A 22,628-nucleotide genomic window follows, 5' to 3' on the forward strand; every position below is an offset into this window, starting at 1 on the left:
TAAGACCTTTTCTCAAATTGATATTCTTTAGACATATTCAAGTACATTACTAGTATCTTGTATATATTTATCTCGATCCTGATACCTACTGATCCTTAGAAGACAAACGTGTTCACAATTCTATAACATCCATTTACCCCAGGGTATGTGTGCATGGAATAAGCAACATTTGTGCATGGAGTTAGCAACATTTGTGTATGGAATGGGACTCATTGTTGCAATAGCGAAACTGCGGCGAATCGGGTATTGCCTATATTTCAAGCTATATAGATTTGCCCACTTGGCTTTATCCCATAGATAAATGTATTTTCTACAAGATTGCTTCTTTTAATTACCTTTATGTATTTTATTTTGACCAAAAAACGGTTTTTAAGTAAATGTTGCCGCAACTTTTGTGTATGGAATGAGACTCATTGTGTCCAAAGCGAATTGGGGTGAAATGCGGCGAACTGCGGCGAATTCAAAATTTCGCATATTCTTTGTTCCGTTGAATAATACTATTTATATAGAAAATTTAGCCATGCCCACTCAATTTTATACGATTGATGAATCAATTCTATTCATGATTGGCCTATTCGAAATACTTGCTTTTATTGGATTTCTATATAACATTGAAAATTAAATTAATAGATTTATGAAATTGACCATTTAGCACTAAAAAACACCACATGGGAGCGCGGCGAAAACCAGTTTCTACAGTATGACCCTCAGAACAGCGCCAAAATACAAAAAATACCGAGTGGTGCGCGCCAAATCTAACTTTTTTGAATGTGAGCGACAAGGATTTAAATGTTGTCAACCGGGCCATTACCGATTCAACAAATACGACGATTCCCTCAATTTTAATATTCCGTCCAATATCAGCTATATAGAACATTTAGAACGATTAATGAATCAATTTTCTACTTAACTGATTTATTCTAAATACTCGCTTTTATTGGATTTCTATATACCGTAGAAAATAAGCTTCTATGAGAATGCATGCTCTAGAACGATTACAAATCAGGGCTGCAAGAACAGTGTTGTTAGGTGGACAGGCCCAGAACTGTTTCTAGTTTAAATTATATGAACTCTTTATATAAATTTTGTAACATCAAGAATCTAAGCCCCCAGTCCACATTGAGTAACATAAGTCTTAGCTAAGGCGCAATCCGCATTCTGCGTCCACCGATGTTCGGGGCAATTCTTAAAGTACTCCATGTATGTGCAACCGAGAAGAATCGCCGAAAAGGGACTGCATTTGTGCTGTTGCTGGGATTGCTGGATGGCTGCCAGCCGACGTTGTGATTGGGGCTCACATTTGGTAAACGCTGTTGTCATCGCATCCACATAAATGGTGTCATTGGAAAACTTTCTGGAGAGATCACTGCGGATGTTGTCCAAGTTAAGCTTCTGTGGATCCTGAATGTACTGTGACGTTGTGAGGATGCACTCAGCCAGACACTGGATTGCAAGTGTAATATTTAATCTCTATGTGTTTAGAATTTTTGGCAATGAGTACTCACTGTGGCAGTTTCCAGCGATGGCAGGCCTTTCCTAGCCTGTCCATTTCCTCCTCCTATAATCCTCTGGGCGCATTTCTCTGCAACCTGGTCCTGACCACCGTCCCTGCAGCACAATGCTGGATCCTATTAACGCGAAAGACTTTAATGCTGTCTCCAATTAAATATTTTCCATAACCACACATACCACAAGTTGGGGTGGTCTTTGACAGTCGATTGTCTGACCTAGCACGCTTTGAGTGCTCAACGCCACACCGAGCACTACAGAAATTAACAACATCTGACTTGGGGACATTGCTGTGGTTAACCGAATGATTGGATTGGAGACAGACTGTCCATTTTATATGTCCCACGCAGCTTGGCATACTCTAATGGAACGCAAAGAGCAATCCATCCACTTAATTGTGCCAGCCACGCATGACCAGAAAACCTAGCAAAGGTTCATTGTTGCAATCGAATGCTGTTTGGGGCCAATGTCATATCTAATTTCATATTTTGGGCCATTGACACTGCACTAAGGTTAAAGTTTAGTTGTATATTCAAATATAGACTACTGATCGGGCAATTAAACAGCAATTGCTAGAACTTTTAACGTGAAATTCCCAAATGATCGCTATGGTTGCGATAATTATGGCTTAGATACATGAATTACATAATGATATAAATTTACATAACCATAAACTATATATTATTTCTTAATGGTAATGCTTTGATTAGCCGATTTGTGGCACGTGTAAATTGGTTATTTTAAACATATTCAACGGTTCGCTCAAACAGCGCAATTAATCGCAGCCTGTTGGCAGCACTCTTTGCGAACCACTAATCTGAACTGAACCAACTATCGGAACCAATGGACGCGGGCACCAAAATGTAAGTTAAATATAATTATATTATTTATAATTGATTGATTTATTAATGCAATGTTTTTCAACTCACAGATTAGTTGTGGGCGATTTTAAACATATTCAACGGTTCGCTCAAACAGCGCAATTATTCGCAGCCAGTTGGCAGCACTCTTTGCGAACCACTAATCTGAACTGAACCACCTATCGGAACCAATGGACGCGGGCACCAAAATGTAAGTTAAATATAATTATATTATTTATAATTGATTGATTTATTAGTGCAATGTTTTTCAACTCACAGATTAGTTGTGGGCGATGTGCGGGGCCGTTTCAAGCAGTTATTCCAGCGGGTGGAAACGGTCAACAAAAAAGCGGGACCCTTTGAGATACTGTGCTGCGTCGGAGACTTTTTTGGCGATGATAAACAGAACGAGGAGCTGATTGCCTACAAGAATGGATTCAAGCACAGTAAGTACTACGTTTAGTGTCGATTTATATGTTTACATGGTCAATCTGCAGTCACAGTGCCCACCTACATACTCGGTCCAAACCAGAAGGAGCATGAAAAGCATTTTGAGGATCTGGCGGATGGTGAAATATGCACAAACCTCACATACCTTGGCAAACGAGGGGTGTACACGCTTACTAGTGGCGTTAAAATAGCATATTTAAGTGGCGTGGAATCAGCTGGTGCTGCAGATTCAGCTAAGTCAAACCACGAGTTCACTAAATCTGATATTTTTGCTGTCAGAAATTCGTGCTTGGTGTCGAAGAACTGCTCCACCGAGTACAGAGGAGTGGACGTACTTCTCACATCGCAATGGCCATACGGGATGCAGGAGAATGCGAATGTAGGTGCTTATTAACCAGTATGTGGGTCTGCTTATCAATGATCTATTTCAGGAAACAGCATCCAAGTTGATATCGTTCCTCTGTCGGGAGATCAAGCCACGCTATCATTTTTGTGCCATCAACGGCACCTACTTTGAGTGCCCGCCATTTCGTATGCCGAAAGACGAGACCACGCAGTTTGAGCTCTGTACCCGATTCATCTCACTAGCTGATGTGGGAAACAGTGAAAAGGCAAAATATATATACGCGCTCAGCCTAAAACCTGTCGACAAGTCCCGACTGCTTGATCTGGTGCAGAAGACAACCAATGAAATTCCGTGTCCCTATGCTGGGCTAGATTTGTGCGGAACCGTCGACAAGAATGACACAGTGGGTATTCCTCGTATTGCGTTTATCAGTGTTATTAAAGACATAAACTTTTCAGTCGGAAACCCGCCAATATTTTTACGATATGGAAAAAAAGAAATCAAAAGGACAGCGTGGGTATGGGAAAAAGCGGCGTATGCAAGAATTGAACCAGGGTAAGCCAATAGTCAGTAGCTCGTATTGTCGTTTCTCATATTTCATACAATTTCAGAAAAATGCTGGTTCTGTTTATCATCGCCCGATGTAGAAAAGCATCTCATTATTACTATCGGGGAACGTTTCTATCTGGCCCTGGCCAAGGGCCCAATCAATAGATTCCATGTCATGATATTGTCCACAAAGCATCTGCCCTGCGCAGCACAACTAACCACTGAGGATTGGGAGGAGCTGGACAAATTTAAAAACGCCTTGCGGAAGTTCTTCAAAACCATCGGTCAAGTGGTGTGCTTTACGGAACGCCATTACAAGTCGTTCCACCTACAGATCAATGTGCTCGGTTTCGAGGAGGGTTATGCATGGAAGATAAAGCATAGTTTTGAGGTATGCAAATCTCCACAAGATCCTCTATGAACCCTGCTAATTATTCGCTTTAATCATTAAGGACAAAGCGGAGGAATTCAATCTTCAATTTGAGACGCTACCGGCATTAGATTCTCCGAAAATGTTACCAGAAATTGGACCTTATTTTCTGGCCGAGCTCCCTGATGACAGCACGCTCATTACGCGGCAGATGAATCACTTCCCGCTGCATTTCGCAAGGTGCGTTGAAGTTTAAAGTTTATTAACATTGTTATTTGATTAATCTATTTTCCAGGGACGTTTTCTGTTCGGAGAATCTTCTTAATTGTGACGAAAAAGTCAACTGGAAGGAATGCCTTCTCGAGAAAGACGAAGAGACGACTTATGTTTCAGACTTCCGGAAGGGGTTTGCCCCATTTGACTTCACTGTCTAAGTGTTTATATTAAAAGAATGTAGGTATAATAAAGTTATAATATCGTTTGTAATTGCTTAACCCATTCATTTTATGCATTGTATAGTATTGACCCTTGTATAAATTCTAAAGCTATAATTTAAGAAAAAACGTTCTCGTCTCAAATTGATGGATATGAATAGTTTAGGAGTCTCGCTGGTAGATTTTGTTGAGGATTTGCAGGAAAGTTTGGTGGGGAACACCGCGCGATGTTTGCTGTATGTGCGTTTTAATCATGTTGTACGACTCCTCTTCGAATGTGGCAAAAGTAGTTGGTAAGCCGATTTCCTTGTAAAGCTCCTTAACACGCTCCACCTTGACTGGATCTGCATTGGAAAGTTTCAATTATTACCAACGGATTTCACTAGCTAAGTAGTTCCGATCGTCTCACCATTGTTTCCATAGCAATCAACCATGATTTTCTTTTGTTCGGCATTGGCTCGCTGCATGGCCACCACGGCTAGCCAGGAGCATTTGTTGTCCTGTATGTCGGTGCCGATTTTGCCAGTCACCTCCGGATTCCCGAAGCAGTCAAGGAAATCGTCTTGCACTTGGAAAAAGTGACCCATTTCCAGGAGAATGGTCTTCGATTGTCGGAAAGCTTCGGCGTCCTTATATCTACACGAAGAAAGGACCTATTACACAGAATATCCTGACAATTGCAGTATAACTACGCACCCAGCCAAGTGTAAAGCAACAGCAAACGGCAGATAGAATGAATAGTAGGCAGTTTTGTTGTCCACAATTGCTTTGTAGTTGTCCATAGTGAACTCGGAAACACTGCGATGCGAGTTGAGCTGATCTAGGGACTGGCCACAAGTTGTTATGTAGGTAATCTCATGGAAGAGCTCCATGAGCGCCACATAGCAGTCTAGGTGGCTGAAATGCATCTTCAATATGGCATACATGGCATTCTCAATCATTAGAGCATCATTGATGGCCGTCAAGCCAACGTTCTCAACCTTGTGCCAGCACGGCTGTCCGCGTCGTGTTGTGCTGTTGTCCATCACGTCGTCAGAGATTATGAAGAAGCTCTGAAGCTGCAATGATTATGTGACTCTGATTATGTTCGGTGTTCTTAACAATATACGAACAAAACGTACCATTTCCACACACCATCCCAGGTACTGGGCCAGCTTTATGTTTTCTGGGGTCAGATCTTCGGCGGGCACCAGATTCTTGTAGGTGAGCACTGTGAGTATGCCGCGATTCTTTTTACCCCGCGGTACATTGTATTGCAGCACCTTGGCAAACCACTTAGCGGCATCATTGCAATTATAGGTCTTCGTCACGGTAGTGATGTCACGCACAAGATCTGCAAACGCATTAGAATAAAAATTAGTACTATTATGCTAATTGGGGGAAACAAAGGTGGAGCTCACCGGGGAACACAGCCATAAAGTCGCGACTTTCATCTTTTGACACTGTGACGCGCGCCGCAATTGGAACAGAGTGATTTTGAAGCGTTGATAATGTTCTGGAGGGAAACAAAAACGCAAACAATAGAATGCAATACAAACACATACACACACGGCTGAACACAATATGGGTGTATCTTTGGCCTACGTGACTCCGTTAGTACTCGTACAAACAGCTTTCTCCCACAGACTCCACGCCCATCACCAACTACGCAGAGCAGAGCAAGTGCACAAGTGCCCCCAAAGCCAATGTAAACAAAAATAGACAAAGTTCAAGTGCAGAAACCGGTAGATTACCTGCTGGTCTTCTTCAGCTTCTGCTCGTTAACAAGTTCCGTGGACAGGCCGCCAATCGTTTCCATGGATTTGATAATAGGCTCCGCGTTGACTTCGTCGCTGGTGGAGATTAGTCGGTGAAGACGCAGCGGATTTGGAAATATCCGCTGCTGGGGAAGAATCCGACGAGCTAGTTTAAACATTTTTATTCACAATATTATCAGAATTCTCTCCGTTAACGACAGCTTCCCTTCCGCCCCTTGACCAAAATTTAACTTATAATTTCCTAACGTTTTCAAATACTGGTAAACAGCACAGATTATCGATAGCAGACTCAGAGATGCAAAGCAGTGCTGCCATTTCAGCATATTTCGGGCTATATCTAGCATTTTTTCAATGGAGCAGCTTGTTTTAGCTTTAAATGTAAATTACTAGAAAATTTACGGTGAAGTTGACTCTGTTTATAATATATCGCTAATTTAAATAAATAGATCAAAGCCACGCCCTTTTTATTTTTGGGGTTTACTTTTTCTTAGCCTCATTTTTGGCACATTTTTTCCGGTTTTACCATATTTTTTTATGTTTTGTGTTAATCTAGCCTGTATTGTTCTGAAATCTTGGCAGCACTGAGTCTCCTAAGTGCTGCAAAACGTTCAAGCACAGTGCTGAAAATGGCCTGATGCACACGGAAAGCGAAGAATCGCCAATAAAATAATAAAGGTGCGAAAATGATGGACGAACAACTAATTGATGAAGTGGCGCAACATGGGGTCATTTACAACAGGCAGAAGTACTACCTTAACGGCAGCGCCAACGGTGTAAAGTATGAGACAAAGGATGACGCCTGGCAAGTGATTGCCATGAAGCTGCGAACGGACGGTGAGAGGAAGATTCGACTTTATACAGACTTTGATATTTAACGATGAATACAAATGTTTTCCCCCTTGCAGTGGACACGTGCAAGAAACGCTGGAAGTATCTGCGGGAGCGTTACGTATCGCAGCGGAAGCAGGGCGATACTCCAATTTACGAGCACCTGTCACGCCCCTACCTGGAGAAGATGAAGTTCCTGGACCAACACATTCAGCCACGAAAATCCTATCGCAATGTGCCGAGTTTCCTCACGTCTCCACAGTCGGCTAACAGCTCTAGTTACAACGAATACATCGTGGATAAATCAAACAGTTCCAACAAGAACATGTCCCAGTTTAACTCGGGCTCGGGCCAAAACCATCACTACCATCAGCCAGATCAGCAACAAGCCATGAATGCACTGAGCACCGTTGCGACCTCAGCTCTTGAAAATGCTAATCCGGTAAAGATCGAGGCTGATCAGGCATTCAGAGAGTTTGCTGCGGCTGTGGCCTCCCAGCAACTCCAGCAAATCTCCCAGTCGCAGATGCAGCAACAGGCGGCTGCCGTTGCTGCTGTTATGGCTGACTCCTCGCAGGGCTACCAGGAGCAGTATCGAGACAGTTCAGTTGGCCTAGCTGGCCCACAAAACAGTGGAGGCAGTCTTGCCTCAACGTCATCTTCGATGAAATCGCCGCTGTCCTCGCCGTTACAGGGTATTAGTGCTGGCACCCAGCAGCAGAATCAGCATCAACAGTCGCCGGCGTCTGCACAGCAGCTTCCGGTGGTACATTCCTCATCAAGTGCGGCAGGCAGCTCCACAAACACCAGCTCCAATATTCAGATGCAAGGCCATGTCTATAATCCCAAGGGAAACGAAGATTTGGACTCGTCAGCATCCAGCAACTTCCACTTGAAAAAGCCTCGCGTGCAGCTTAACGGCAGTGCTCATAGCCAAATGTCAAGCAATGGAGGCAATGGGCCCCACTTTATCAACGACTCCGATGAGGATTCCGATGACAATAGTCATGACCTTATGGAACCCCAGGCTATGATGCAGCACGGCAACCACTACAACAACTCTATGGCCATGCAGCGCACCAATGGCCATAGCAACGGCAATGGCAACGGCAATGGCAATGGCAATGCAAATAGCAATGGAAATCCGAATAATTCCAACGCTGGACACCACAGCAACAACAACCAGCAGCAGCAACAACATCAACAGCACCAGAACATGTTTCCATCGAATACGGACTTCCTGTTGCAGCTTTATCAACAATTCCCACACCAGGGCAACTCCTCACATCCCTCGAACTTCGGCAAGTTCCAGGCCCCACAAAGTCTTCCAGGCGTGCAGCGACTGTCAGAGCACCTTCTAGGTGAGCTGGTCACCACCGAGCTGCTAAAGATGAACAAGGAGCGCAAAAAAAGCGCGCAGAAGAGAATCCTGGAGATACTATTCTTTGATGATTAGTCAGACTAGCCGCTTATATCTTTGTAAATAGTCTAATCTATAATTTATATTATCCGGTAAGAGCGTCGGGGCTCACATTCTCTTCAAGGGCCCACAATACTGTGTCGGGCTGGTCTGCATCCCACCAAGAAGGCATTTGCAAAGCTGTCCGGTCGAACACTTTCCATCTGTACTAGTCATGACCAACACCAGGCCCTACCCATTGATACTAAATGGGATCGATCCCGTGTATGCATTAATTTATGTTCGTGTATCTAAGAAAAGGATTTAATTTATTCTGAAATGTTTATTAAACTGTGTACGAATTATACAACTCTGAATCTAAGAAGTGTACTTTTGAGATCCGCATTTAACATATAGTTGGTTGTGCAGTTCATGAGACTCTCTCTCCGTTTGCGTGATTCGCATTTTGGCATCTGTCCTGCTGTTTGATTTATACGCCGGCCTCTGACCGATCCTGATTCCCCTTCTGCTCTATTGATTGCTGGAAAACATCATGCTGGGCCAGAGATCATATCTTCAAGCAGTGGCCCATTGGCTACTGTCCGCAAATGCAGCTTGGCCCGCTCGTTAACCCAAAGCGAGAAGTTGCAAAGCTGCTTACTGTTGCCACTGGCGGACATCCAGCCTCTGTTTGGGCCCTGATTAATTGATGCCTCTGCATTCCTTTGGAGGGGCAAAGTCGAGATAATATTTTATATGGATATGTTTGGGCTTTATTGCATTTAATATATCTTAGCTCGTATAAAGAATAATTGTTTATTTGTGTTGCTTGTTCTGTTATTAGCCTTAGATAAACGCCTTAATAGCATACGTTCATAAGAAGAATGTTTGATATTATATATACGATAATATTCGGACCATATCGTAGGGCTGTAGTGCACTTCTTAGGCTAGTTGTTGGACCCAAGAATATTCCAGGGTCCCCGACGCATTTAGCTAGCGTATAAATACATATGTATATTGAGTGATCATATTTCTGATTGTTGGATTAAGTGGAGTTTTAAAACTGTTAGCTTATTTACAACTAATCACAAGAGGACGATCAGATTTCCAATTTCAGATATTCTTGTGCACTTTTAGACCTCCTGATTGTCTTCTGACTCGTCCACCATGGTCAGACTTCGCAGCGATCTGTGGGATAAGCATGGAATGAGAATGAAAGCCAACTTTAATCAGCAATTTAAAATAATTTAAAGCAATTTAGTATTCGTGATAGAGTGAGAGTTGCGCACAAGATTCGTTGCCCTGATAGGGCTTATCGCATCTCGGACCTCAGCTTGACTTTAGTCTCGATTTGTCCGCCAATATAAGCGCACATCAGCATGAAACACTTGCGCCTCTTTCTCGTTTTATTATTAGTCTGGTTAGCCAGTGCCCAAAACTGTAAGTCGCGCCTTTCGGAAGTGAATGAGAGTTAATTTTTGTTTTGTTTAGTTTTAGGCGATTTGCCTACGATCCCGAACGTGTGCCACCTGCAGGGAGACTGGTGCTCCACCAGGTGCCAGATAGCAGGCGGACGGGATGGCATTTGCAACCCGGCTGGACTCTGCACTTGTCATCCCTTGTGATTGTGTGATTGTAGTGACACATCGAAATAAAAGAGGCCAGGATCTTGAAAATATTTACAATTGCGTACGGCTGTGGTGGATGATGACGCTTTGTTCGATTCAGGTTTCCTAGGAATGGGAGTGGTCTGGAGCCCGACTTGCCTGGAGCGCTCAAAGAGCGAAGGATCAGTGTAGATGGGCTCGCTGGGATCCTCGAACTGGTGACTGCTCTGTCCCGTCGAACGCAGGGGATTTATTACTGGCAGCTGACACATGCGCGCCAAGTTGCTGTAAAGACATTAAACACCTCATAAGTGGACCGGTTCGGCTGGCTGACAGACAGGCAGACCGGCAGATAGTGATCCTCACCCCGTGGCAAATGTCTTGTGTAATGAGCCGCCGAACATGGACATGTTTGTGCGAAAGGCGTTCGAGGCCCGATTCGATGCACTCTGATTGGCTCCGCCCCCAGCGCCTCCACCTCCTCCAGTCATGTTGGGCATGTGTCCGATCTCTGTGAAGCGCTCGTGTGTGCGTATGGAAGAGTGGGAGTGGCCCAGCGAGTGGATCGGCGAGTGGCGGTCCACCAGGCGATTCTTCGAGATGGACTTCCAGTAGCGTCTGAGGGAAGGTCATAGTTGAGTACTGACAAATGTCTTTGCTCCTCCGATCTCACCTGTAGCCCAGGCCGGCAACCAGCGTGATGCTGAAGAGCAGGATCATCAGCAGAATGATGGCCGTGATCAGACCATGGTACTCTGCCGGTGTCATGCACACCGTCTCCACGGGAGCCACAAGTTTGCGGGGATAGGACTCCTTCTCGATCTCCTCGCGCGTCTCAAAAACCTACAAACGATCATTTAGTAATCAGTCAATCAGGCAATCGCTCCATCTCTCCAAATGCTCACTTCAATCATTTCCCGCACTTGCTCCGGTTCCTCATTCTCCTTGGACTTCTCTCCCGTCTGCGTCTCATTTAGCTGGCTCTGCCCCAGTGTGGCGCTTACCGTGGTGCTGTTCACTATGATCACATCCTCCGAGCTGGCGGCATCCTCCAGCTGCTTGATTCCTTCCAGAGCCAGGGCCTGAGCTCCGGACCCGTCTTCGGAGACAGGTTCGAGTTCGGCCATGTCGGTGATGTTCAGCGACCGTCTGCGGCGCCCAAACGAGGGCTCCTGTCGACCCGCTGGCCCTGGGCAGTATGCCGGCTGGCACCCCTCGCGACATGATCGGACTGTGGCCTCGAAGACCAAGAAGTTCGATTCGGGTATCTTGAACGCATTGAAACGAGCCTCCAGGGTGTCGCCATCGCGCAGTTTGTCCAGCTCCGGAAAGACGAAGGGATCCACCGGGCAGCTGAATTTTCAAAGGTTAGCAAAGATTGAGCATAATGATGGGCTGACTTACCCAAAACGGTCTATAAGCTGAATGCTCCGACCCGAATAAGGGTCTCTGGCCACCACATTGGTAGCGAAAATGTCCGTAACATGATTGTATCCATCCTGGGCCTCCAGTCGGAACGTTAGGGGATCCCCCACGGCTATTGTGGTGGTTGGTCTGCCTTGGTACAGAATGCTGAGGCGAACCTTGGAGCTTAGCGTATTCTCGGCTGGAAGATACTCTATGGGAATAGGACTGCCGGATCTGCAAGCCCATAGGGATCGTACATATAAGAGACCACGGGGCAATGCTATGATATTAGTCGAAATCGGCATTCCTTACCCTGCTCCAATGTAGCCGGAGCTCACAACGGCTTCACCGGGTCCTCTGAAGATGCAGGTGAGATTATAGCGTTTGTCGCGGCTCGTTTGAACATTGTCCGAGAACTGGACCACCACGATGTTAGTTAGAGTGTCGCCGTACTGCAAGACAAGATCAATGATTGAAGGCCTGATGCTGAGCTCTGACCAGTGTTCGACTCACGCGTTGAGTGCCGCAATCGGGATAGCCTTGGGGGCCACTGATCCTCAGGACATTGACGGTGCCCCCGTTGCCACGGAAGAAGCAGCGATCGTAGAAGCCGTAGGTGTAGATGCGTCCCAAAAAGCCCTCTGGCGTACGGATAGTGAACTCCATGCCCTCCTCGTTGCAAGTCTGCGTCACTGCGGGGTGGAGGTGGGGTCATTCAATCATCTGTGAGCTCTTTATTCAATTAAATATTATACTCGTACCGTCCATGCATTCGCCGTCGCTGCGTCCAATACTGCGCTCATAGAAATCATAGTTGGAAGCGTCGAAGGTGCCCGGATCGTGGATGTCCAGCTCCCGCGAGTCTCTGTCGCTCAGCTCGCAATTGGAGGACTCCCTATCGCGATCGCGATCCTCATAGCTGGAGGCGGCTGTGTCTCTGCAAATTGAATTCGCGTTCGCTTATTTGTAGTCGCTCTTGTATCGGTGTCATGTATCTCCCATCATTCCATCTCCAATCCCCCATCCTCCACACCTCCACACCCTAACACACACATACCTGTAGTTGAAGCTGCGGCACACAAAGTCGCGGCTCTCGATGCACTCGCGCTCGCACTGGATCAGGCTGGGCACGACTAGTGTGCGACGTACGAAGTGGCGGCGCATCTTGTGCCTGGCGGCTATCTGCTTAAAATTGTCGCTTTCCTCGCAGCGGGTGATCGGCGGCCGTGGCGGCCCCGCAGCAATGCCAACGCCCACACCACCCACATGACCACCACTTCCCCCGTAAGCTGTGGGCGGATGGGACAGACCGATGCCGGGCAGCGGAATGGGACGATCATCGAGACCGTTGCCGATCCCACCTCCATATGGGCGATTAAAGGGAGTGTCATAGCGTCCGTAGGGACCACCCACAGGGGGTCGTCGACCCGGGGGACCATCGTACTCGCGATCATACGGCCCGTACCTATCCCCATAGCGCTCCTCATAGTCGTAGTCGTAGAAAGGGGGCGGGCGATCCAGTCCTAAATGAAGAGTCTGTGTCAGTGCTGATCTTTCCCGGGACGGCTTTGCCTTTCCACATGGGGGTGTTAATGGTGTTTGGGTTGGTAGTTGGTTAGTCCCGAGTACTTACCCGGGCGTCTGCCTAGATCGCTGGGTCCCAGACGATTGCCGTACTTGTAGATGTCCATGGGATAGCGATCGTTACCTACCGGGAATCGGTTCGGAGTCGAGGCGTATTTGCTGGCGCTGCCCGTGGGTGCAATGGGGGCCGGTGGATAGCGCTTTGCTGACTCCGGCTCCGGCCGCCTGGCGCTGTGCACAATATCATCGTATCGCCCTGGTGGTCCTCTCGAGTCCGGCACGTATGGATATCTGGCCGGGTCCATGGAGGAGGGCCGATATCGTCTGTCCGGAAATATGCTGTCTGGGGCATCCCGCCCAGTGTAGCCACCGATTGGATCTCGCTCCCTGCTTGGTGGCGGGTAACGTGGGGGATAGCGACTGTCATATCTGTTGTCTCCATAGCGGCTCCCGCCATAGCCGTAGGGTCTGAAGGGAGCATCGTCATCCGTAGGATAGGGCCTTGTGTGTGGCAAATCGCTGGGCAGAGTGTTGTCATTGATTCCCGGATACGGCAGCGGACGGAAGGGCAATCTATCTCGGTCCCTCTCTCTGTCCCTGTCCGGATAGCGTCGATCTCCATACCTATCTGCATAACGATCCGGAGGCGGATAACGATCAGCGAAACGATCTCGATCACGATCACGTTCCCGATCACCTGGATAACGCTCACGATCACGTTCCCGATCGCCTGGATAACGGTCTCGGTCGCGGTCTCGATCACGGTCTCGATCACCACTGGCACCCGTTGGGTACCGATCTGACGTGGGGTTAGTAAATTAGTTGTCAGTATGGCGAGGTGATCTCAATTCATTGTTTTAGGTGTCATTAATTGATTTTTAGGGTGCCATATGGTAAAGAGGGAGGTCACTTACCGTAATCGTCGGGATAGCGATCGTAGGGTCGGCCATATCCCATGCCATCGCCTCCACCGCTGGGATAGCGGGAGCCTCCCGCTTGGCCGTAGCGATCAGGGGGATAACGATCACGATCTCGATCACGATCACGATCACCGCCAACACCAACGCCAGCACCAGCACCTCCATACGGATATCGATCTGCTGAAGAACGAGTTATAGAATATCATCTGGATAGAAGAGAAGAACTAGGTGGATATATGCATACCATATTCATTGGCTGCAAAGTCTGGATAGCGATCGTACGGGCGGCCATAGTCAATGCCCTCGCCCGCAGGCAGTCGGGAACCGCCTGCCCCAGTAACCGCTACGCCATGCGATCCGCCTCCACCGGCAGTTGAACCAGCTGACCCATAGCGATCGTCGTGCTTATTAGGCTGTCTCCAGTTGCTGCCCGACTGATCTCCAGGTCGCTTGCCGTCGCCGCCGCTGCCACTGTGGCCAGCATCGCCATCGGCGCCGCCTCCGCCCACCACATTCACTGAAAGATAGACAGGAGAAGCCGCAGCAGAAGCAGCCGGAGCCAAAGATTACTAGCCAGTCCATTAGCACCTCCTCGTAGCCACTTACGCATTAGATTCTCGTAGTAATCATAATCAGCATCGTATATAATGCGCATGCCGTCCTTTTGATTGTACCGACTGAGGCGACAAGTACGAAAACGATCGCTATACACCGCAGACCTGCAATTTTGTGCAATCGGAGAGTGAGAGGAGCCAGGAAGCGGGACGGATACGCGGTACGTCGTTGGGTAGTAAGGCAGAAGACGGCAAAAGCAACAGTAAAACAAGTAAGACTCTAAGTAAGTGCTCTCTAGTCGAGTCTACTCTCCGACTATTGAATGCCCTGGCAGCTGTTTAGGTTCATTATACGAGTACCTGATGATAATATTGTGATACATGTATGGTGTATAAGAAATAGTGGCATAAACTGATCTGATTTTATCAAATACAAGAGCTTTAAAAATGTGTGTCAATTGGATGGGTCTCAAGGTGTTCATACGGACGTACAGGACCATTGATCATAAGTTAGAATATCTGTAGTCTTTTGCCTGTTACATAGACCAACTCTAGTACCATATACCCGTCTGTTTGAAGAGTAGAGGGTACAGCAAGAAATACAACGGTTAAGGCCAAGACAACGGCATGAAACGCACCTGCATTGGAAGCTCGTCTGGCGAAGACACTCGTCCAGGCACTCGCTCAGAGAACGGCCGGTGATCTCCGAGTGAAACTCGCCGCCGAGACGCGAGTTGCGGTAACGCTGGAATGCTGTATCTGGCCGACGGCCGCTCGAGAAGAGGTGCGAGGTGACGGAGTTGTCTGGATAATCATTGGCTCGTTCTGCAACGGGAATACAACATACAACATAACATAGCAACATAGAAAAGACATTGAAATGGAAGTGGAAATGGCACAGAAGAAGCAACCGTTGCGAGGCTCCACTATAATCTTGTTGTCGCCGTTGTCGTTGGCTCCAAGTGAGCCTCGGCTGGAGTGGGAGTAGAAGTAGAAGTGGTGTCTTTGCACGGGAGCCACTTACGATTATCTAGGCACACAAGATCATAGAAATGATGTGTTGGACTGGAGCTGATGCTAATGTCATCCTTCTGCGAGATGGAGTCCTCCTCGGAGAGAATGCACTGCTTGCTCTGATCGTCGAACTCCACGGAGCGGCAAAAGTATCTGCAATTGGTGTTATTAGCCAAATGACAATGGAATAGAGGCATTAGGCCAGATCATACTTCTCGGCACGCAGGCACATGGTCTGGCACTCCTCCAGCGTCATGTTGTTGAAGATGTCCACCTCGAAGGGGCCACCCAGTCGCTTGTTCTCCTCCTTAACGAACACGGCCAGGCCATCGCAGCGCCTCTCAGCTGTTCCATGGATGGGATTAGAGTGGATTAGACCTACATGAAGAAGCTGATCAGAGCGGATCTCACCATTCAGGCAGGTATTCTCCAGGTAGTCCGAGTTGGGATCATCTTCCATCAGCTCGGGATGGGTGCGTCGGGTGAATCGGCTGAGCGTGCAGGAGCGCATGGTAGAGTCAAAGTTCGCCGAGCGGCAGACAAACGAAAACTCGTTGAGGCACTTGTCCTCGCAGTCGGACCGATTGGCGGCCGTGATCTCCTTGATGTCGCTTATCGGAAGCTTTAGCTTCTTCCTCGGATGCCGCTCGAACACGTACCTCCTACTGGGACACTCCCGCTCCGGTCGACTGGCTGCAGTAGAACGGGGAACATTAGGTCACTTCCAGTCAAATCCATAACCAAAACCATTCGGCTTTGGCCACTCACATGTCAGACAGATCTCGTTGAAGTGGACGCTGTTGGGCACCAGCATCAGGCTGCCAATGCCCTCGGGACCCGCCTGCTCCGAGGTGAGATAGCACAGCGACTCCTCGTACTCGGAGTTGCCGCCAAAGGAGGTGATACGACTGCCCGGCTGGAAGTCGAAGCTGGTGCAGGTCCGCACCATATTGTTCGTGCCCGTTCGGTCGCGCAGGCACAGATCCTGGCACTTCTCCAGTACCCGGAAGGGGGGAGCTGTGTCTCGCACCACATCGTCATCGTAACCCTGGAGCTGCTGGTTGGGCAGGCGCTCGTAGAGCACGCGCCCCAGGCCATTCTTGCAGGTGGTTTGGCCTAGCCAGGAGAGAGCATCTTAGACCAAGCCCCACGATCAGTCTCGCTGTTTCACTCACCTTGGATTGCTGTCAGGCTGAGGCTGACCAGAAGGGTCGTCAGTAGCGTGTCGAGTCCCAGTTTGGGTCTCATTCTATAATCGTTTCGATTACGGTCTCTGCTCTGTGGGGGTTTCCTAGCTGGATCGCGGCATTATTGGCCTCGATCTGTGGGGTCTCGTTTCTGCTGCGTGTTTTCCACCTACAGTTTTCAACAGAACTCGTGGTTAGTCGCGCTGCTTTATCCGACATGATCTAATTAGTTCATTGGCTGACAAAATGACACGAAATATGCGACCTCAATAAGCAGAATTTCACTCCGAACCCCCCAGAAAAGTGGTGTTGGGGGAAAAATGGGAAAATCACAGAGTTAAAAAAGTTTCTGCTGCTGCTGCTGGCATTATGTGCACAATGCGTAACGTGAATTTGGATCATTAAACTAAAATCTAACCATGCTACGTGTCGCTCGACTCATACTCATATCGATCCACAACTCCGGATGTCGCTTCCGGCTTATTGTCCACGCTTCTATTTATGCTCTACCCAGAACACAAAGGCGCGGTGTGGGGTACTCTTTTTTTTGTGGAAAAGTGTTAGCTATTGACCTCAGAGCGGTGGCTGTACTCTTACTTGAAAAGACTCGAATTTACACTGAATACTTTCCAACTTTGGTGAAATTCATCGCAAAAGAGAGTATCTCATGTGAAGGATCTACGGAAGGCTGAAGTGATGGGTATTCTGTGGCATACGATGGAAAGGACACAGCACTTGCCGCTATCCTTTGATAAACATATTTTAAGGATCATTTCAACACAAACATCGATTCATAATCCAATCAGAAATTGCTTATTATTCGAACTTTCTTTTGGACACTATTTGGGGATCACACACATCCTTTATAATTTGTTCTCTAAAGTCCTTGCCACGTGGATCACCTTAGAAATTCAATTTAAAAATACTTTCGTTCGCGTAAGTCCTTAGATCTCAATATCCTTATTGAAGTTTCCTTCGTTCTCATTAAATCAAGCACATAACTAATCAAGTAAAACAATCTACAGCTTAAATTGTACTTATGTAGATATATACCCTTTAAAGCCGCAAGGATAATATTGAAAATAAAGCAATTTGATGGAGCTCTGAACCGAATGCTACTGGCGGGTAATGATTATTTTAATTTTGGGGACCAGACCCGACCGATCGTTAGAATATGGCGCGACAAACTGAATTCAGAAATTGAACTCCGCATTGGTCTGCACTGGGATCGGTGGTTGGACCATTACGATTACCATTACCATTACCATTGCCAGAGCTGGCCCATTGCGATTACCATTAGCGGGGGCCGCAGTCGTGGCAACAACTCCATGGCAACAATGGGCAGAAAGGGGAATTAATTAGATGTGGAGACGACAACAAAGAGCGGATTGGACAATGTTCTAAATGCTCCCATACATGCATACATACACACATACGTGGGGATTGCCATTCAAATGTTAATCAGTGCGGCGAACAGACGAGACCAGACCGGACCAGACCGGGGTTGACAAAAGCCACCCAACCTCTCCCCAACTCCATATTCCCGACCATCGCAGCCGAATTGGGTGTGTTGGGTGTGTTGGAGCCCCGTGCTGGTTTGAGGGGGCGCTCAGCCTCTCCGTTCTGGCCGAATGACACTTTGGCTGGTGAACGTTTCATGGACATGGGCGACTTTCCCAGCTCTGAAGGGCATGCAACAGCAGCGTCTGCTCTGATCTGCACTGCTATGCTCTGCCTCTGGCTCTGGCTCTGCCCCTGCCACATGTCCAGCTAAACGATCGCCGCTCTTCATTGTACCGCGTTGGGTCAGATCATGACAATGCGTGTCACGTTTGAATAAGTTCGAGGCTGGCTGCAGCTAACAGCCAGAGACACTCAGCATCTCCTCCTCCTCAACAGGTGCACCTGTCGCCGCTGGGTGTGCGTGGGCCGCCCCCATTGTTGCGACGCTGAGTGTCATTGGGCGCGGCAGCGGCCAAACGAGCCATGCAAATGCAAATGTCACTCCGCTGCCCCAACTTTTGTTTTCACAAACCACTTGCACATATGGTCATCGTCTGCATGGAGCCAGAATAGCACTGGCTCTCCCTACGTACCATGGTACTGCAGGATACAGGATGCATTGGAGGTGCAGTGAGAGTAATTTGTACTCTAGGCCGACGCTCAAGACCCAAGGCCCACGCTTGTGGGGACACTTCCTCCTGCTTTGAGCAGCTCGCACTGCATCGATCGATTGCCATACCTGTCACGGCTATGCCGCGATTAAATTGTAATGCGATGGACCTTCTGGTTAGTCTCTGTGAGTGTTTGGATCGTTCAATGAACCCAGCTCGAAATTCGCGTGACTGCTCGGGTGCCCCATTAGATCATCAGCATCATTAAGAACAATGAATAATATCATATAAATTCATGTTAAATTCAGCTCCGCTTCTGTTTATTCACAATTTTTGAAGCGTATAGCTAAACATTATCATCCAAAATTATAGACAAACCGAACACCATCTAACCGTAGAAGAGTTCAATCAACTTGAGTCATAAAATCCCTGCGAATTCGCCCTGTGACACACAATCTACCAGGAGTCAAGTCAAGGAAGGGAAACCTGCAAATTTCTAATTAGTCCCTAGAGAGACAACTATCAGCACATTTATTTATTACTTTCGGGTGAAGAGGGTGCACGAACTACTCATGCAAATTCCAATTATGGAGGGGCAACAGGTTATAATTTTTCCAAACATCCACTACATGGACTCCCGCAGTAAGGCCAGTAGTCTATAGCACTGCTTGAGCACCTGGAAAGGGGGAAAGGTAATGCCTACTAGTATTGGGTGTAGCTGGAGAATACCCTTACAATCATGTAGGTGCCCAGAGATAAGGGCTTAAAAGGTCTGGCCACGTAGAATAATGGTTTTTGGGCGCGTAGCATGATGAAGGCGATGTCGCGCTGAATGGACACGGACTTGGTGTGCCAGTCTGAGATTTCGAACGCTGCCTGGCCGACCTCCCCGGACTGAAAAATAAAGTGAGAATCAAGGCAAGTCAAGAGGAGGGTACTCCAAAGACATACCAGATAGAGGACGAGGTTTCCGGCCACGCACCAAGCGGACAACTGGACGAATCCAACCATAACAAAGAGCACGAATTTCGCGGCCATCTTGGGATCGTCTGCAGCGGCTACCATGGTCTCGAAGGTGGAGATCGATATCATGGCGAAACTGGCTATCATCTGGGCAATGAAGGTGACGTAGAAAGCACGATTGCTCTTGTCCACCAGTCTGTTAGTGGAGACGCACTGCATTAGCAGAAGACCCGCATCTGCCCTGCACTCACCTGATAATATGCTGGTGGTAGCGAACCACCCGACAGAACTCCACATGGAACTGGTTATCGCTAACGGACCCCAGATCCCCCAGCTTTCGGAGCTCAATGCTGAGGAGTTTGAGATTGAGGGCCGTCTGGAGAATCGTGCTGATGCCCAGGAGATCCACAAACAGAATGGTTGACAAGTTGTGGAGCGAATTGACGCTCAGCCACCCAAAGGCAATCCGGTAAGTCCACGGATGGAGGTCCTGCCGATGCCAGCCGAAGGGCAGGAGCGAATGATACGGCAGTCGGCCCTCGCCCAACAGCGGCTGTAACAAAATGGCCAGGCCAAAGGCGTTCACTAGTGAGAAGATCCCGATGCCAAAGTACGCCTCTCCCATGTAGCAGTAACGCTGCCACATCAAAATTTCCTCATCATCATGAATCGGCCTGACCACTTCGTCGTAGTAGGCCATATCCCTTATGACCTCGTCGATCTCAGTGGCCCGCGCATGCATGCAGTATGACTTGGTGCTGATCAGACCAAGCTGAAAGGTACGAGTATTGAGATTGAGGGAGTTTCTGCATGAAAGTCGTGGCCTACCCCAATGAGCCACACAAAGTCGTCACCCATGTCGATGATACTTGAGGACTCGTGCACGCCACAGACCATTGAAATGAACATCAGAGTCTGGTTGAATAGGAGGATCCAGTTGATCCGTCGGTACACAGGTTTCGAGGACATCTTCTTGTTGGGGTAGTGACACAGCGCGCTGCAAGAATAGTTCAGATTACAATCTAAGGTGGATGGTGGATGGTGCTGGCTGCTGGCATACACCAGGGCGGCGCGTTGGGTGTGCATGAGGAGACGAGGGATTCGGCCTGGGGTCTGCTGGCGCTGCACAGACCGGAACTCTCCCCAGAAGTCGCGAAGCAGGCGAAGATATGATGTGTAGTCAGGCTCTGCCATCGGAGGTGGTTGGACTGTGCTCCTGGCGGCTGGTCAGGTCCTTTTTATACGGCTCACAGAACGGGTCTAATTATAATGTTAATATGGAAACATTTTGTGAGCAACGCCCACAATGTAAATAAACAGAACATCTGCAGAAAATCGCACTGCCATTGTGGATTGGTATACGATGGGCCCACATTCATGGCAAAAAGTTCTGCTACAACGGAGAGCTCTGCATCGCAGAGCAGAAATGATCTTCTAAACAAATAAAAGGTGGCGAAAGCTTAGACTTGAGTTCAATCAACTTGAGTCATTAACTTCCTGTGGATTCACACTTCCAGTGGACAGATTTGCATAAATGTACCGTGGATGATTTATGACTCAATCAGGAAAGACACCAACATCCCGCAGGCGGCCAGGAGACATCCATAACGAGAATTGAACACACAACATAAATCCAGTTCCACATGTCCGCGGCCTCGGTCTTTATTCAAATTTCTCCAGCACACTTTTCGTCCCAGTCGCAGTCGCAGTCGCAGTCGCAGTCCCCGTGATCATTTAGTGGGATGCAATGATTGGTACTGGTTCTGGCAACGGGCTGGCAGTGCGGGGAACCGGGGCAGGGGCAGGGGCAGGCAGGCCACTCGGGTGTCGTGTTTTGTACGGACAACTTAACATCCGTTTTAAACGGTATTTCCACTGCTGTCTGGCGCTCCTCAGCTGCATTTAGCAAGGCCATTGGATTCAATCTAGGATTACCCATGACGAACCAACTGATTGTGGGCTATTGACTTCCAGTCCGAGTCCGAGTCCGAGTCCGAGCACCATTCCCATTCCCAGTCCAGTCTTGGCACAAGCCTTGGCTAATAGGTGTGTTCGTAATAAAGTGTTTTTTATTGCAACCACCAGCATTGGCCGCTGGCTTGACCATATAATCGGCCCATAATGGCAGAGCCATTATAACAAATTGATATCAATTTAACAACAATATATGCACAAGTTGCGTCGATGACTCGCCATTGAACTCTGTGCGGGATTCAAGTGCTGGGAGCGATTGCACCACTTGCACATGCACATGCACATGCACACACGGAGGCACGTCCACACAGCCGGTTGAATTCTGATGGGGCAGCAACGGCAACAGAGCAGTAACAGTATAGACCAGTTCCGAGTTGGCAAAGCGCCGTTTGATGCTCTAATTTATACAGCATACTGATGAGTTGACCGCCGTTCTGGAATTGTTCTCCTACGGGTTTGGATTCGGGTTCGGGTTCGGTTCAGTTTCGGTTTGCTGTGCTATGCTTTGGTCACGAAAAAAGTGGCTCCAACATGGAGCACACCTGACCAGAGGCACACAGCCACACAGCCGCACAGAAACCTGCACACAAATGGAAATATTTGTAGCGGTTAGCGTTTAATTGAAATGCATTTGGCTTGTTTGCTGTCAATCAGGGGCTGAGATGGATGGTAGGCCATGGAGCGGAATTGTTCCCGAAGATCGTTCCCGAAGAAGGAAGCCCAAAGGGTAATAAAGCCATCGTTCAGGTGGCACGCAACACCCCATTGCGCTGTCATACGCCACTTTGCCGAACCATCTA

General features: G+C 47.9%; 7 protein-coding genes across 12 annotated transcripts; 3 read left to right on the forward strand and 4 right to left on the reverse strand.

Moving 5' to 3' along the window:
- Positions 1–934: 934 nt before the first annotated feature.
- On the reverse strand, positions 935–2,234 carry Obp47b (Odorant-binding protein 47b). Its single transcript, XM_001361518.4, has 3 exons — positions 1,690–2,234; positions 1,506–1,628; positions 935–1,443 (listed from the first exon to the last, which is right to left on the reverse strand). The coding sequence occupies exons 1-3, from the start codon at positions 1,795–1,797 to the stop codon at positions 1,102–1,104; spliced, it is 573 nt and encodes a 190-aa protein (XP_001361555.2). The 5' UTR covers positions 1,798–2,234; the 3' UTR covers positions 935–1,101.
- Positions 2,235–2,264: 30 nt separating this feature from the next.
- Positions 2,265–4,578, forward strand: LOC6898782 (CWF19-like protein 1 homolog). Of its 2 annotated transcripts, none has more exons than XM_015184962.2 (8): positions 2,265–2,372; positions 2,649–2,815; positions 2,867–3,198; positions 3,251–3,568; positions 3,624–3,720; positions 3,777–4,105; positions 4,167–4,324; positions 4,380–4,578. In XM_015184962.2, exons 1-8 carry the CDS (start codon positions 2,353–2,355, stop codon positions 4,516–4,518), a joined length of 1,560 nt encoding a protein of 519 aa, XP_015040448.2. In that variant the 5' UTR covers positions 2,265–2,352; the 3' UTR covers positions 4,519–4,578. The 2 variants fall into 2 exon arrangements, with proteins under 2 accessions (XP_015040448.2, XP_002138759.2); XM_002138723.4 differs by lacking the exon at positions 2,265–2,372 and adding an exon at positions 2,442–2,580.
- Positions 4,545–6,510, reverse strand: Fpps (Farnesyl pyrophosphate synthase). The gene is made up of 6 exons (XM_001361519.5): positions 6,252–6,510; positions 5,919–6,013; positions 5,640–5,851; positions 5,215–5,576; positions 4,928–5,154; positions 4,545–4,862 (listed from the first exon to the last, which is right to left on the reverse strand). The coding sequence occupies exons 1-6, from the start codon at positions 6,431–6,433 to the stop codon at positions 4,681–4,683; spliced, it is 1,260 nt and encodes a 419-aa protein (XP_001361556.2). The 5' UTR covers positions 6,434–6,510; the 3' UTR covers positions 4,545–4,680.
- Positions 6,511–6,858: 348 nt separating this feature from the next.
- Positions 6,859–8,884, forward strand: LOC4805097 (putative uncharacterized protein DDB_G0286901). The gene is made up of 2 exons (XM_001361520.4): positions 6,859–7,109; positions 7,181–8,884. The coding sequence occupies exons 1-2, from the start codon at positions 6,959–6,961 to the stop codon at positions 8,557–8,559; spliced, it is 1,530 nt and encodes a 509-aa protein (XP_001361557.3). The 5' UTR covers positions 6,859–6,958; the 3' UTR covers positions 8,560–8,884.
- A 366-nt stretch (positions 8,885–9,250) lies between these two features.
- Positions 9,251–18,000, reverse strand: nompA (no mechanoreceptor potential A). Of its 4 annotated transcripts, none has more exons than XM_033377672.1 (21): positions 17,831–18,000; positions 16,766–16,946; positions 16,359–16,706; positions 16,002–16,283; positions 15,803–15,935; positions 15,601–15,743; positions 15,215–15,401; positions 14,629–14,741; positions 14,267–14,539; positions 14,017–14,199; positions 13,152–13,901; positions 12,576–13,041; positions 12,280–12,455; positions 12,032–12,210; positions 11,831–11,970; positions 11,516–11,752; positions 11,017–11,464; positions 10,785–10,954; positions 10,478–10,729; positions 10,271–10,396; positions 9,251–9,692 (listed from the first exon to the last, which is right to left on the reverse strand). In XM_033377672.1, exons 2-21 carry the CDS (start codon positions 16,836–16,838, stop codon positions 9,638–9,640), a joined length of 4,734 nt encoding a protein of 1,577 aa, XP_033233563.1. In that variant the 5' UTR covers positions 16,839–16,946; positions 17,831–18,000; the 3' UTR covers positions 9,251–9,637. The 4 variants fall into 4 exon arrangements, with proteins under 4 accessions (XP_033233563.1, XP_033233562.1, XP_033233565.1 ...); XM_033377671.1 differs by having other exon boundaries at positions 14,017–14,202; XM_033377674.1 differs by lacking the exon at positions 13,152–13,901 and having other exon boundaries at positions 17,831–17,999.
- Positions 9,724–10,182, forward strand: LOC26532188 (uncharacterized). 2 transcript variants are annotated; one of them, XR_001452342.2, is made up of 2 exons: positions 9,724–9,944; positions 9,996–10,136. XR_001452342.2 is itself a non-coding variant. In XM_033377675.1 (2 exons), the coding sequence occupies exons 1-2, from the start codon at positions 9,884–9,886 to the stop codon at positions 10,127–10,129; spliced, it is 189 nt and encodes a 62-aa protein (XP_033233566.1). In that variant the 5' UTR covers positions 9,841–9,883; the 3' UTR covers positions 10,130–10,182. The 2 variants fall into 2 exon arrangements, 1 of the variants encoding a protein (XP_033233566.1); XM_033377675.1 differs by having other exon boundaries at positions 9,841–9,944; positions 10,002–10,182.
- Positions 18,001–19,243: 1,243 nt separating the features above from the next.
- Positions 19,244–21,070, reverse strand: Or47b (Odorant receptor 47b). Its single transcript, XM_001361521.4, has 6 exons — positions 20,915–21,070; positions 20,683–20,851; positions 20,106–20,626; positions 19,843–20,050; positions 19,627–19,785; positions 19,244–19,567 (listed from the first exon to the last, which is right to left on the reverse strand). The coding sequence occupies exons 1-6, from the start codon at positions 21,046–21,048 to the stop codon at positions 19,517–19,519; spliced, it is 1,242 nt and encodes a 413-aa protein (XP_001361558.3). The 5' UTR covers positions 21,049–21,070; the 3' UTR covers positions 19,244–19,516.
- Positions 21,071–22,628: the final 1,558 nt, after the last annotated feature.

The sequence above is a fragment of the Drosophila pseudoobscura genome, chromosome 3 (assembly GCF_009870125.1).
Source record: "Drosophila pseudoobscura strain MV-25-SWS-2005 chromosome 3, UCI_Dpse_MV25, whole genome shotgun sequence".
Lineage (NCBI taxonomy): Eukaryota > Metazoa > Arthropoda > Insecta > Diptera > Drosophilidae > Drosophila > Drosophila pseudoobscura.

Excerpts from the sequence above, each read along its gene's own strand:
- Fpps (XM_001361519.5), bottom strand. The coding sequence starts at position 6,433 with ATGTTTAAACTAGCTCGTCGGATTCTTCCCCAGCAGCGGATATTTCCA. Across the intron at positions 5,852-5,918 it reads CTTTATGGCTGTGTTCCCCG|ATCTTGTGCGTGACATCACT; the intron begins GTGAGCTCCACC and ends ATGCGTTTGCAG. Across the intron at positions 5,577-5,639 it reads TGGGATGGTGTGTGGAAATG|CTTCAGAGCTTCTTCATAAT; the intron begins GTACGTTTTGTT and ends TAATCATTGCAG.
- LOC6898782 (XM_015184962.2), top strand. The coding sequence starts at position 2,353 with ATGGACGCGGGCACCAAAAT. Across the intron at positions 3,569-3,623 it reads CCGTCGACAAGAATGACACA|TCGGAAACCCGCCAATATTT; the intron begins GTGGGTATTCCT and ends TAAACTTTTCAG. Across the intron at positions 4,106-4,166 it reads AGATAAAGCATAGTTTTGAG|GACAAAGCGGAGGAATTCAA; the intron begins GTATGCAAATCT and ends TTAATCATTAAG.
- LOC26532188 (XM_033377675.1), top strand. The coding sequence starts at position 9,884 with ATGAAACACTTGCGCCTCTTTCTCGTTTTATTATTAGTCTGGTTAGCC. Across the intron at positions 9,945-10,001 it reads GTTAGCCAGTGCCCAAAACT|GCGATTTGCCTACGATCCCG; the intron begins GTAAGTCGCGCC and ends GTTTAGTTTTAG.
- Obp47b (XM_001361518.4), bottom strand. The coding sequence starts at position 1,797 with ATGTCCCCAAGTCAGATGTTGTTAATTTCTGTAGTGCTCGGTGTGGCG. Across the intron at positions 1,629-1,689 it reads AAAGACCACCCCAACTTGTG|GATCCAGCATTGTGCTGCAG; the intron begins GTATGTGTGGTT and ends TCGCGTTAATAG. Across the intron at positions 1,444-1,505 it reads CATCGCTGGAAACTGCCACA|TGTCTGGCTGAGTGCATCCT; the intron begins GTGAGTACTCAT and ends CTTGCAATCCAG.
- Or47b (XM_001361521.4), bottom strand. The coding sequence starts at position 21,048 with ATGGCAGAGCCTGACTACACATCATATCTTCGCCTGCTTCGCGACTTC. Across the intron at positions 20,852-20,914 it reads ACCCAACGCGCCGCCCTGGT|CGCGCTGTGTCACTACCCCA; the intron begins GTATGCCAGCAG and ends CTATTCTTGCAG. Across the intron at positions 20,627-20,682 it reads ACTTTGTGTGGCTCATTGGG|CTTGGTCTGATCAGCACCAA; the intron begins GTAGGCCACGAC and ends CGTACCTTTCAG.
- LOC4805097 (XM_001361520.4), top strand. The coding sequence starts at position 6,959 with ATGATGGACGAACAACTAATTGATGAAGTGGCGCAACATGGGGTCATT. Across the intron at positions 7,110-7,180 it reads CATGAAGCTGCGAACGGACG|TGGACACGTGCAAGAAACGC; the intron begins GTGAGAGGAAGA and ends TCCCCCTTGCAG.
- nompA (XM_033377671.1), bottom strand. The coding sequence starts at position 16,838 with ATGAGACCCAAACTGGGACTCGACACGCTACTGACGACCCTTCTGGTC. Across the intron at positions 16,284-16,358 it reads CAACGAGATCTGTCTGACAT|CCAGTCGACCGGAGCGGGAG; the intron begins GTGAGTGGCCAA and ends GTTCTACTGCAG. Across the intron at positions 13,042-13,151 it reads CGATCTAGGCAGACGCCCGG|GACTGGATCGCCCGCCCCCT; the intron begins GTAAGTACTCGG and ends CTCTTCATTTAG.